Below are 13,550 nucleotides of genomic sequence, written 5' to 3'. Positions count from 1 at the left end.
GGGCGGGTGAACGCCCGGAGGCGCCATCCCGCCGTGTGCCCGGGGTGCCGTTCCCGTCGGTCCGTGGTCGTGCTGGAGTCTGCTTCCCATATACTCGGATATTGCCTGTTCGTGGGGGTTTTTCGGTTTGTTTTTGGTTTTGTTGGGGTTTTTTTCCCAGTTTAGTAGTGCTCTTCTCCCACTTCCTGGCAGTAAAATAGCTTCTGCTTTATGTGCTCAAGAGAGTCTACTAATTTCGCTTGTATAAATTGACTCATCACCATTCCTTCAGGTAGCGGCTACAGCTAACTCTCATCCCTTCCAGAACTTGTAGCCGGGCATGTTGGGTTAGTGTGTTATGGATGGTCTACTTAGGGCCTCGCCTTTGACTTCTCGATGGATTCTCGCTCCGCCGTTGATTTCTTGTCAACGTTCTGCAAGACTGTTTGAAGATCAGGTGTTTGGTTCTTAGTGGGTTAGCAACCAGGGCTTTGAGGGATCTTGGGCCGGTGATGAAACACTCACGGTTCCTCTGTGCAGACGGGGGTGGACAGACTCAGCCAATGTACCTGAAAACTAAAGAAGTGTAGCTTTATGCGGCTGTGCCCGAGATAATACACCTTGTTTCTCAGCATGTTTGCTGAGAGTGACAGCATGCTAATGTGCTGATCCAGCTCGCAGGCTGGAGGCAATGTGTATCCAACAAGCTGGATACTAAGGCAGAGTGAACTTGGACCCGTCTACGCCAATCTGCACAGACTGTCCCTTATTCTGGGGAAACATCTTCTTTGAGCATGAAGACTTTGTTAGACAAGGCATGGAATACTCTGTACTTCCTGATGTGGTACTGGGGCCTGATGTTTTTATTCACTTGTAGAAAGCCAACCATGATTTTATACTTGTGCAAACATAATTAGCAGTTGCTTATTGCTACTAATGGAGAAGTGTCATATGTTAAATTAGGGGGATAGGTTCAAGTTAGTATGGTGATGGGTTACCAACAAGGAGTTGTAAAAGTAAATTTGGATTAATTTCTAGTTTTGTGTCAAACAGGCTTCTTTGTGTGAGTATTTGATTGCTTTTTTGCACGGTTCATTGTGAATGTATTTTACCATTTTTAGTAATATTTTTAGGTAGTAAACCCATGGAACTCCTTCAAATATCACTGTTTTATTAGTGATGTGACATGGAAGTGTTAACATTGAAATAAGACCCAAAATATTTTCAGGTAAAAGCTCTTCGTTTTAAAAAGTGCAGGGAACCATTCTCAAAGCTGTTAGTTAGTTTTCAACACATACTTAGTTTATCAAAGAGTGTTATAATGAGTTTGTATCTGAACTTCTGTAGGACTTCAAAGTAATTTCACTTGTTATTTGAAATGGCATATTATTTATTCCTTCACAGGTAGGATTTTCTGAAGTGATGCAATGCTTGTGTGTGGTGTGCATGTGCAGACAGTGACATGCTTATGAGCGATGTCTTGGACTTCTTAAAGAGATTTTTATCTCCTTAAATGTTTTTTGGTTTTGAACTTTGCCTTTGTTCTGTTACATCTCAGTTTCTAGTTTTCCTGTAGAATCCTTCAGGATTCATTTTTTCAGGGGGCTGGATTAGGTTTTTCTAACAGAAAACCAGGTGTTTCAGATATCTCTTGATTATGACTTATGTAATACCATACTAATTTTGAAGAAAAATGTTAAGCATGCTTGACACCAAAATATAGGAGTACTGGTAATAAAAAATACAGAATTTCAGTGAATGCTGTGTCAGTCATATCATGCCTCATTGACTTCAGTTCATTGGTTAGTGCCCACTAGGTGCACTTACTTCTCTCAAGTTTGTCCACATTCTAGATGATTCATGTAAATAACACTCTGTGGTATGTTCTCCTTCAGATGGTAGTGTAATTAATGCCATTAACAGATTGTCTCTCACCCTGGGAAAGTTACTCCAGTTAAAGAATAACATAGATGCATCTGTGAACGAGTTGTGCTAGTGTTACAGTATTTCTAATTTATTGTAAAGGTTGTCATGGGTCTTACGCATGGAAAAGTGATAATTTACAGTTAAAATTTTAGGTATAGAATTTATTTTAGGAGGATAAAGTTAATTTTACTTAGTTTCAGAAATTTCATTCTGTTTCAGAAGTAGCAGAAAGTTCAGTGCCCCCAGGTAGAGTCAGCAATGTGATGTCGTGTACCTGAAATAGAAAAGTGCTTCTACTTAGAAAAATTTTAATTTTTTTTTTTTTTTTTAATCCTGGTAGTAATTATTTGAAATGTATTGAATGATCTTGGCTCAGTCCACACTGGGACTCACTGCTGTCTAATCCCACATTAGTGTTTGATAAGGAGATGGCAATTCAGAGGCACAGACATCTGATGGAAAGTCACTGCACTGGCCATCAGAGTGGGATTGATAGCAGGACTGTGATCTTCAGTGGTAAAACAGTGGAAGGTGAAAATGTGTGGGAAGGGGAATCTTTATGGGATGTTCTATTTAAATTGTTCTTGGTTGTCCATTAATGTGCAGTCTGAGAAATCTGGGAATTAAACACGTAATTTTTTCACCTCACAGTACTCGTTTATGAGCAAGGAACCTTCTCAGAAACACAAAACCTGTCATTATGCATCTGAGATTTTCAATACTGTTTTAGTAGTTTCTTTATTTTTCCAACTCACTTGGTCCTCGAAAAATGGAAATGGAACTGACTGCATTTTCAAATACAGTCTCTCAAATGCAATGTTTGACAAAGTGAAATTCCTCAGTTTACCTCAGAATAATGTGTCTGGACTCTAATCCCGCAGCCTTTGGTAACATCTACATTCACTTAGCAGTGGAATGTCTTGCAGTTCTCGTTGCATGAGTGAGGCCCTCATGTGATAATATGTGCATACAGAAAGTAATATGCTGTGCACTCACAGCATGCTGGGTTTGTTTCCTTAGAGTAATCGATCATGAAATATCTCTTCTGGTAATAAAGGATCTGTTGTTAATTGCAAACTGGTAGGTATGGGCCAGACTGTGAGGATAGAATTGACAGATTGCTACCTGAAATAGTGCAGGTTTTTGTTTCTTGGTTGAAGTATTGTTTTGGTTTTGTTTTGTTGGGTTTTTTTTTTTTTTTAAATAGGGGGTTTTACAAGGTTAGAAGATTCAGAGTTATTCTTAAGAATTCTTCTTAATTTCCTTATGCCAAAATACAGGGAAAAAGGCAGTTGGAATTAAATTATCTGTTCAGTTATGATGATGTTTCCCCCTTCATCCTCTCTATGTTTATAACTATGCTTAAGCGTAGTCATCATCATAACTTCCTATACAAGTTAATTACAAAAAGGTACTATACACTGGGTAAAAATTACCATTTAAAATGAATGTTTTGCCTCTGTTTCTTAGAAAATAAAAGTACACTGGAATTGAGGCAAAATTAATGTAATTTTTCTGTATGGTGCTACGATGTCAGTGTGTACTGTACTTGCATATTAGATAGACTCATCTGTCCTTCATGTGTTGAACCCTCTCCCTATGCCATTGCCAGTGTCATTTATCTAACCCTTTTTATTTCAGATATGGCTCTTCTAACTGTAAATATTTAATCCAGATTAGTCATTTGTTATATGATTGTCTTACTAAAACCAGTTTTGCATGTGTCAGTTGATTTTTATATCCTCTATTAAAAGGGTGTGGCTGCGTGAAACTGTAGAAATTTAGTAGTATTTTTCTGAAATTCTGTGAGAATCCTGAAATGGAAGTATGCTCAGCTAGGTGAGATATGGTATATTTTTGCTTTCTAACTTTAATGGTTTATCCTGTCAGACTTTTTAACTATTGCTGCACATTGAGCTGTCCACAATGACTCCTAATTATTTTTCTCAGAAGACTGGACTAATTTGATCTCATCAAATATTTAGACAAAATCATTTCTCCTTGTGTGCATTGCATTATATTTCTTTGCATTTCATCTGCTGTTGTATTACTCAATTTTCTAACTCAGTTAGATCTTTCTGGAAATCGCTGTTCTCCACAGTTTTTACTAACCCAAATAATTTTATACTACTGGAAATTCTACTGTTTAACTGTCTGCTTCCACTAATTGACGTTAACCATTGTTTTTAATGTTTGGTATACACCATATGGTTAACTTCTACCCTCCCTGAACATCTTGGTTAACGTCTTGATTATCTGAACCATATTTATGAGATAAAATTCTTCAGATAATCAGAGACTTGGAGAAGAAGTCAGTAGAGCAGAGCTCTACTGAGAAATCTCAAATACACAGTGTAAGCTTTCTTTCTTCCATTGTTTCTAAAGGAGCTAAAGTGCTTCACAAGAGCGTCAGCACAGCATTTTGTTTGTAGAAAATGAACAGGTCTCAGACTCCTAGGGAAGTCTTGTCATGGAAATAACTGTAGGGTTCAGATAATGAAGTGTCCACGTTTATACATTATAATATTTTGTTTCTGTGAAATGTAACCTTACAATCTGGATACTGTGGGAGCATATTGCTGATCAGATGGTGAAAATGTGTATTAATCCTCTCTGGTGGATGTTTAAATGTGTATTCTTCTGGCTTTATGGATGAACTTTGTCATTTGTAACCTGTTTGTGTATGAGATAATAATTTAAGTGTGTGTTGTGTGTGTGTTCTAAATGCGGTGACACGTGCTTAGGAGCAGAAGAGACAGCAATAGAGGAGTAGGAGATTAGTTTCTGGCTAATCGTGATCTACTGATTAATGAGGGTGATGGCACATTGCAGCACAACAAAGAGGTGTTTTTTGAGCTGTATATAAATTATTGAGCACCTGGCAGATGTTCCCAAATTGATCTTATTTCTGTGTAGATCAAGTAGCATGTAAAGAATGGACAGTAGTTTTTGAGGCCCATTTTGCCCTTTTTGTACAATCTGTCTCCAGTGCTAAATATGTATGTTCCTTTTTTTTATTTAAATATGTTTGGTTTTTTTCTGTAACTCCTTCCTTTCTCAGGTAAGATAAATTATGGCTTCTTGTTTATCAAAGTTATACTGTGCTTCCTTTAAAATATATTTCTCTTAATGAGATGGAGCTACTTCTTGAGCAGCTTTGTGTATCATTGTTATGGAGTTGGAGGTTTTTTTTCTTAAACTCATGTGAGTCCAAATAGTTGTAGGAATAAGACTGGTAACAAACACAGACTGTGGGTGATAGCAAGATGGTTTTCAGTAGGTTGTCATACGCAACAAAGGGGAAAAAAACGAAGCTGTCATTTTTTGAAATTTGTTTCAAAAACGGGAGCCATTTTTAGTGGTTGGAACTGGTTTCTGAGAGGTTGGTGAAATAACATTAAAGGTTCTATTCACTTTAAGTCACTTGAGTTCATGCACCAAAAATACATGATGAAAGAAAGCATCTGTCCTGTGTGGTGTTTACTGCCTAAATGAATAACATGTCATATCATCTTTCCCAAGGGGAAGCTGAAGAATCCAAAGCAGGTCATGAAATAAAATGAAAAATTATCATTATTGGTGTTCAGCTGACTAGTTCAAGTCAGAAGAATTCTTTGTTATTAGATACATTTCACTCATTTATGACTTCTTTTTCTTTCTTCATCACCTCTGCAGCAACTCTTGCAATGTATATCATACTATTTTATTCATGTGAGTTCAGTGTCAATAGCCCCAAACTGAAGGATTTTACAGTTTTGCTTTTTTTTTTGGTTGAAGTAGTACAAAATGTCAAAAATTAGAAGGAAGGTCACAGTGGAAAATACCAAGACCATATCCGATAGCACATCCCGAAGACCCAGTGTGTTTGAAAGGCTTGGACCCAGCACTGGAAGTACTGCAGAGGTGAGTTGTAAAAGCATTCTTCTTTTCCTCCCCACCCCAGCATCTTCTTTTCTTTTTTTACAAGAACAAAATGCTCAGATGTTACTGATTGTTAAGTAAGGGTGAAAAGAACTCCTTAACGCATGGATGTTCAACACGCTAATACTAGAATTTTCAAATACCGTGTGTTTCGCCAGCTTCTGGATAGAGCAGTAGTACTGTGCATATTAATAATATTTCCACCAACCTAAATTTTTCTCTGCCAGACCTGATGCTCATTGTTGATTTTTTTTTTTTTTAATCAATTATATTACTGGTGGACAGAAATTACAGATAAATGGGACTTAATGTGGAGTCATTTGTTTGTTCTGCCACACTCACACCAATGGTATTTCCAGAAAGGAGTGTGAAATTCACCCAGTAATGTCTGTCTCTTAGACACAGTGCCGTAACTGGCTGAAGACTGGCAACTGCCTCTATGGGAACACATGTAGATTCGTACATGGCCCTTCACCACGAGGTAAAGGCTATAGCAGCAGTTATAGAAGGTAAATCACGAACTCACTTTGAATTCTTCACATGCTGTAGGAAAATAGCTTTTGCAACTCTGTCTTTTGTTGTTGTTTTTTTTTTTTTTAAGTGAAATGCTGTGGTGTGCCTAATTGTATGTTACATCAATAACCAATTGCCTTATGAAGCTGCTTAAAACAATTATTTTGGCAATGTGCAGGATTTTTGTGTGTATACAGCTTTAAAAAAAATGAATGGAGTCCACTGGGTGCAGATTAACTACTTATATTACTTGAAGTGGGAAGTTCAAGTACCTTAATACTTTTTTGTTTTGGTGTAGTGTCACTGCAGCTTTCTGGTGTACTTTTCTGTCCTGTACTAAAATGCCAGTTTGCAATTACTTACAGCAGTGCTCACACTCACAGCCCTTCTGCCTTTGCTATGTTGTGTGATGAATGTCTATCCTTTCTCTCCTGTTGTGAGAAAACGCTTCTCTTCAAAACATAGCTTTGTGACTTTATCTACCGGATATAGAAAAATAACCTGTATTGTAGGGGGAGATCCAAAAAGTTACCTCATTTTTCAAAAGAGAATATTTTTTATTATGTCTTTTCATATGTTACTAAAATTAAATTTTTTTTTTCAACTGTCCTTCGTGTGGCATAACACCTAACTTAACTGAAACCAAGTATGGCAGTGAGCTTGTAATAGTCCTGCAGTAAAAGACAGAAAGATGTTATGGTTTTAGCATAGCACCTCTTTCTGTGAAGGCTTCACAGTTTACAAACAGCTGTCCTTCATAATGCCAGTATTACCTTTAGATTATGGATGGGTGCACTGAAGCATGAAAGGGTAAAGCAACAACAGGAAGGTTGGCATGAGGTTAGGGTTCTGTGTCTGGTTCTTTTTCCTATTCCTGTGGCATGCTCTTGGAATGATCTTGACTTTGCTTGTTTGGTCTTCCATTGCTTCTAAGGTGGTAGCAGCTGGGATACAAAGTACATCACTGAGTTTAATGTTTCTTTTGGTGTCTGAAAGATTTTACTCTGTTCTGCACTCAGTGTTCCAAATGAATAAAAGTAAGTGATTTACTGGTAGAGATTAAATTTTGAAACTGTTATAATGTCACTTTCTCCTTGCTTCCAGTGTTTGGAACGCTCAGTGCATAGTTCTGCTTGGTCATTTGAAGAAAAGTGACATTTCTTTTAATGATTAAAGCTGTGTTTCTGCTTTACTGCCACCACTGACATTTAAGAAAAAATGTTGATTTCCTTCTTCTTATTGCTAGCTTTTTTATTAGGACTATATGGAAAAGTCAAAGGACAAATCTTCCTCCTTATTTGCTTGGCACATTCAGCATTTAATAGAGGTGGTTTTGAAACTAAAAAGGGGGAGGAAGCCCACCACCCCCACACACCCCCCAAAACAGACAAATGACAGAACTGTGCCTGTCTTCAAAAATTTCCACTAATAGCTTTTGGCCAGGCGTAGAAAAAGCTGGTACGTAATATGTACATAATGAAATGTTGGCATTTTCATGCCATTTAACGTTACAGAGATTTTCACAAATGTTATCCAGGGACTTCAAATGCAATTTTATTGGCTTCATGCAAGCCAAACTAATGCTGCTTCTGCATCAGTTCAGTTAAAGCAATACTCTTGTTCAGGTATCTGGGATAGCAAAATGGCAGCGTGTCTGCATGTGTTAGATGCAAACCTGCCATGGAAGTCTTGTCTGCTTTGCAAGTTGGGTAGGACAAAGCATGTCTTGCTGCCTTTCTGTCTTCATACATTCTGCTTCCAGTTCCCTACCTGTCTGCAGTAAATCCCATTGTTAATGGTTTTATCTGACCATAATGTCTCCCATAGTTAAAAACATCACCAGACAGTAGGAAAAGACTCTAAAGTGCAAAAAAGATTGTTCCATTTTATCATCAATGCTGCTTCTCACAGCATGAATTTTAATCTTGCTATAAAAGTAAAACCTTGCATGTTTTTTACATAAAGCTTACCTGATGATAGTATTAAGAGTTCAGTATTAGACCTGCCAGTCTTCGAGACACCAGAAGTAAGGAGAAGCTCCTTACTAACTAAGAGCTGTGTGTAAACATGCTATCCCATGAGCAATTTTGCTCTCTTTCTGCACTTGTAGATTGTTGGTTAGTTGCTTGGCAGTTTCCTGGCTGGCTCCTTCATGCTCTGGTCAGGATCTGTGCCATTGTAGGATATTTTTCGTAGTCTTACTGATTCTCTTTATTTGGGATCATCACACTGCATTTAAAAACCAAACCAAGCCAGCAGTCATATTAGGAAATAATGTATGGATTTTGAAAGTTTCAAATACTGTAGTATGGAAAACTGGAAAATGGGACAATGTTTCTTGAGCAATTACGATATGTACATGATACACCGATAATGATCATCTGCCTCAATGCACACGTATGCTCTCACACAGCTACACAGAGATATCCTCAGGTAGGTGTGTTGCAAGGTGTGCCTGTTGCTGGATACTTGTTCCTGATACTGTAAGAAGTACAGGAGCAAATGGAGGCACTGTTATGAATGTACATTTCCTCAATGCTGTTGAACATGGGGAATGGAACTGTTGCAGGAAGTAATGCTGTTTAAAATCACTTAACTTCACTGCTTAAAATTTGAAATGAAGAAATTCTGCATTTTAGGCCTTATTTAAAAGATGGGCCCAGCTCAAAATATTAAAAAGGAATTGCATAATGCCTTTTGTTTGAGAGGTGCTGGCAGTTGCAGTCTAGCCACATCATCTTAAATTGCAGAGGTAAATTGTCTTGATCTGTTGAAGTTCAGCAGTGAGCATTACCTGGAATAACCAAAGATCCCTTTTGGAGTGGGCTGGGTGAAAGTTATGTAGAAAAGAATCTACGGTACACATAAAAAAAAAAAAATCAGCTAATAGACCAGCTTGTTTTTCTGTGCATTTAGCCAAAGCATCTGAAAACAGTCACACCTTCCTGAGTAATTATTTCTTAAAATTCTACTAATTTTCAGTCCTATTTTATTAGAGTTATTGGAGGATTGTGATGTCTTTGGGGGAAGAGAGATAGGGTGATTACCATGGCTTTGCTTTGGTGTTCTCCTAAAGCTGAAAAAAACTGACTCAGTATCAGCAAAAACAAACAAAAAACTGACCGACCAACCCCAGCCCTGAATGTGTACCTTTTTAATTTCTGTGTAGTTTTTCTTAATTTTTATAATGTTTAAGTAGATTTGAATAATGTTTTAGCAAAATACCTTTTTTCAGCATGGGAGGGAAGAAAAAATTTATTCATTGAGGGTGCAATGGTTTGGATAGTTCTTTTTTTTTTTTTCTCCCAACCATAAATTTAAAAAAAAAAAAAGTATTAAAATATCAGATGTCAGTCTATAAGGTAAATGAGCTGCATTCAGTGCAAGTTCTCTTGCTTTTACTTTCAGCTAATGGAATTTTTTCCTGAAAGTGTTCCTCTTGAGGAACAGTATTACAAGTACATTATTGATAATCTTTCTGCCTCAACTTAATTTTCAGTTTCACTAATCCAAATCCTTTGTATTGTAGCTTAAATATTATTAAAAGTTAAGGTGTTGAATTGCACTTTAATGCTGAAAGACAGTTCATTTGTTGAGGTAGCTGATGGTTGGAATGCTTCAGAGTGCTTTGGTAATGGAAAGAATTACATTTTTAATATGGGGGGAGGGGAAAAATACTTTGAATCATAACCTTTACGTAAACCCAGACACTTTCAAGATCATATAGCCTTGCATGCAAAGAAGGTAACTTGTTTATATTTGTATGCTGGATATTATTTGATCCTTAGTGATAAAAAAAGATCTCTACTCTTCTGTACATTTCCTCTGATCTAGATTGACCTGTACTTACAATTTCATGGACAATTAAATGCATTTAAAAATGAAAGCAGTCACTGGTCTTTTTCTCTGTAGGTCCTCATACATTTAACCTTATGGTGCAGTTTAAAGAATTAAATGTAGGAAACAGTACAGAGGAGGAAATGGAAAAAATTACTTTTTCAAATATGTGCAGATTGAAAATGAAATGGTATTAATTTAAATTTTTGTATGCATTGACTCTGAAAGACAGTTTACCCTTTATGTATTATGTGACAGGAAGAGTGGGAGAAATTACTTTTTCAATGGAAACTGATTCAGTCTGAAAAAAAAGAAGTGCAAATTTCATTACTCATGTATTACATATAACTTTCCTAATCAAATAAGACAGCATTAATATCTCTTTTTGATTCTTTAGTGTAAATTGATAGGCACAGATGTAGTACTTCTATACAACCATTTCACAAAAGACTCTATAATTACAGCTAACAGCCATCACAGAAGTACTAAACTCAGTATCAAGCCAAATGTATATGAAGAGAAAATTTGTTTTCTTGAACTGAAAGATCATCTGAAACAGCTTCTGCGTTCCCTTAGCTTGGGAATTTGTTTGAATCATAGAATCCTGGAATGGTTTGGGTTGGAAGGGACCTTAAGGATCATCCAGTTCCAGCCCCCCCTGCCATGGGCAGGACACCTTCCATTAGACCGACCAGGTTGCTCAGGGCCCCGACCAATCTGGCCTTGAGCACTGCCAGGGATGGGGCATCCACAGCCTTTCCGGACAGCCTGTGCCAGTGCCTCTCCAGTGCAATGGTTGTTCTCTTTTAACCCATAAGGGGTAAATGAACTCATGAATCCATACTAAGAGGTGACAAAATTATAGTGTTCCTCTTCCCATTCCACATCACAGTAATAATATCTTTTACAGAAAATGTATCATAAAGGTGCATGACTAGTAGAGTTCATCCAGTACTTTGTAATTAAATAATGAAATAATTACATTGCTGCGAGATGGAAAATGGGAGAGGCCTCCAAGAGTTAAATTCTGGTTCATAGTCTTGCAATAGTGTTTTCCTGTGTGGCAGCCTCACCTAGACTATGGGAGGATGGTGCTTAGGTTCTGTTATCTCCGCTTGCAGAGTTCATCTGCATTCAGAATTGTGCTTCTCTGTGACTGTCATGGCTAGTCTATAGTAGTTTGATTCTGCATTAATTGTGGGTTTAAATATATATATATGTAATATATATAGAGAGACACATAATATCTATAAAAATTGTTGCAGCTCAGATTATGGAGAAGGCTAAATCTTGAAATACTTGGTAGGAGCAGTTGTGAAACACATTTGCATGATGGTCAGAACAAGGTTATTTATTCTGGATAGGATCACCTGACGCTGATCTAGAGTAGTAACTGAGTCATGCCATATATATATATATATACAAGTAATTTTTCTTCTTAGAGTCAAGTCTTCCTTGACTTTGTGAAAGAGTTGGGGTTTTTAGAATGCTTAAGCCCTTTAGAATGGAATGTTTTCTTACTCATCCACTTTGCCTCTGGGTGGGAGGTTTAGATCTTTCTGGATATACTAATAAAATATTAATTAAAAGACAGATCATATTCCTTTAAAAATAGTCCCATAGAACTGGTTATATTATGTTTCTGTATTATACAGGTCGCCAGAAAGACCCACTGGAGATCTTCGGGAAAGAATGAAGAACAAACGTCAAGATGTTGAGGCAGAGCCACAGAAACGAAGTACAGAGGAATCATCCTCTCCTGTTAGGGTAAGAGTGGAGTTTGCAGAACTCCAGAATCCCTCAGTAGCAATTGGGCAGTGTGTCCTAGAAACCTTATCGTTGTGACTTGTAATATTGAAAATGTTTTAAGGACCTGGTCATTTTGTACATAGCAGATCACATTTTTTGTTATGAAGTGTCTTAACAATTGTACTGTTTTGCAATTTTATAGTGCTTTCTGGTCTTTTGGTTCCCAAAGATTTTATAAATCCCACAGATTTAAAATGTGTTATAAATACTGATAAACAGGTATTTAATCACAGTGCAGACTCATTGATTATTACCAAGAAAGTGTATTAACCATTGTTTCAGTCATCCACCATTTTTTCACCAACACTTACTCATGTCCATTGTATACATGCATCTCGACTTAAGTTGTTCATCCCAAATTTGCTTTTGATGAAACCATGCAGTTACTATTGTGCTGGTTCCTTTTGCCTTCCTCCTCACATACTCATCAGGCACCTCAACTGCTCACTTAATAGATTTTGCAAAAAATTCATTATTGTTTTCATTTTGTAAACATCTTTCTGCAACCCTGTGGCCCTCAAATATAAAAATTTAATTATTTTTTGTGTTATCCATTCCTGATGTTGCAAACAAATAGGGATAGAGTTTGTAGTGTGACCCTGTACTTGTGTAGCAATAGCACCACTGTGTTCCTGCATCATGTTTAAGACCATCTTCATATGAATAATTTTTAAAAAATTTTATTTGTAAAAAATCAGTTTTGCTTCTGCAGGTATTAACAATATTCTATCATTTCCTCTTGGTCTGTTCCTACTTGCTGTGTAAAATGAATTTTTTATGTCAGCTGTAAATAAATCAGCAGCAGCTGCTATCATTAAATTTAACAGAATGGCTTACCTTCCAATCATGTTTTCAGTTGCTGTTAATTTGTGTAAACTCTCAATCTTTTTAATGAAATGTGTTTCTTTTATTTTCTATTAGTTTGAATAAACTGTTCAGTTATTGAGTACATGGTTGGTGGGAAATTTTTATTTTTTTCCAACCGTCATTAAAATTTGCTGTAACTTCTGTCCTGGTGCAACTCTGATTTTGATGTAATTCTTACTTTTGGTTAGTTAACCTTCTTGCTTTTTATAGTGTTCTAATAATGTGGTAATAAAATACTCTTAAACAACTAAAACCCAAGTGAAAGCAAACTGGAAGCAAGAATCTAAAGGATTTGGAGAATTAGTGGGTCTGTTAAAGTATCAAAGCATTATTTATAGATTAAGCACACGGCAGAGGAAAAAATGCTCTGCTTCAACCTCATAAAATGGAAGGTTGAGGAAACAGCTGCACTTTGTTTTAGTTCCATGGAGGCAACTCTCAAAATACAGGATATCAAAGAAAATATTGTGGAACAAATAGATGGACAGTCGTCAAGAGTTGCTTTGCAAAGAACCAGGATATCTAAAAGGACAGAAGACTCGAGTGACTGAACTGCTAAGAAAAATCTTGCTCCATTGGTAGAGCTACTGTTATGGTGGAGATCTAATACGTGATGTTTCCATATTAAAGCTTTTGGGGTAGCAGCGGAGCTGGATAAGAAGACTTTGAAATGATGAAAGGTAGCTTGTTCCATAAGA

At 36.8% G+C, this 13,550-nt stretch overlaps 1 protein-coding gene across 2 annotated transcripts in view; it reads left to right on the top strand.

Moving 5' to 3' along the window:
- Window positions 1–4,864: 4,864 nt before the first annotated feature.
- The window catches only part of ZC3H13 (zinc finger CCCH-type containing 13), a 41,530-nt gene continuing 32,844 nt past the window's right edge, over window positions 4,865–13,550 (top strand). Inside the window, exons 1-3 of one of the 2 annotated variants that reach the window (XM_017733602.1) lie at window positions 4,865–5,808; window positions 6,226–6,335; window positions 11,832–11,943. In XM_017733602.1, coding sequence (XP_017589091.1) covers window positions 5,692–5,808; window positions 6,226–6,335; window positions 11,832–11,943 — 339 coding nt within the window. In that variant the 5' untranslated portion in view covers window positions 4,865–5,691. The remainder of the gene's footprint in view (window positions 5,809–6,225; window positions 6,336–11,831; window positions 11,944–13,550) is intronic. The other variant, XM_017733603.1, reaches the window with a different exon arrangement.

Source organism: Corvus brachyrhynchos, unplaced genomic scaffold (assembly GCF_000691975.1).
Source record: "Corvus brachyrhynchos isolate BGI_N302 unplaced genomic scaffold, ASM69197v1 scaffold202, whole genome shotgun sequence".
NCBI classification, from domain to species: domain Eukaryota; kingdom Metazoa; phylum Chordata; class Aves; order Passeriformes; family Corvidae; genus Corvus; species Corvus brachyrhynchos.
This window is presented reverse-complemented; position numbering and strand designations above follow the sequence as displayed.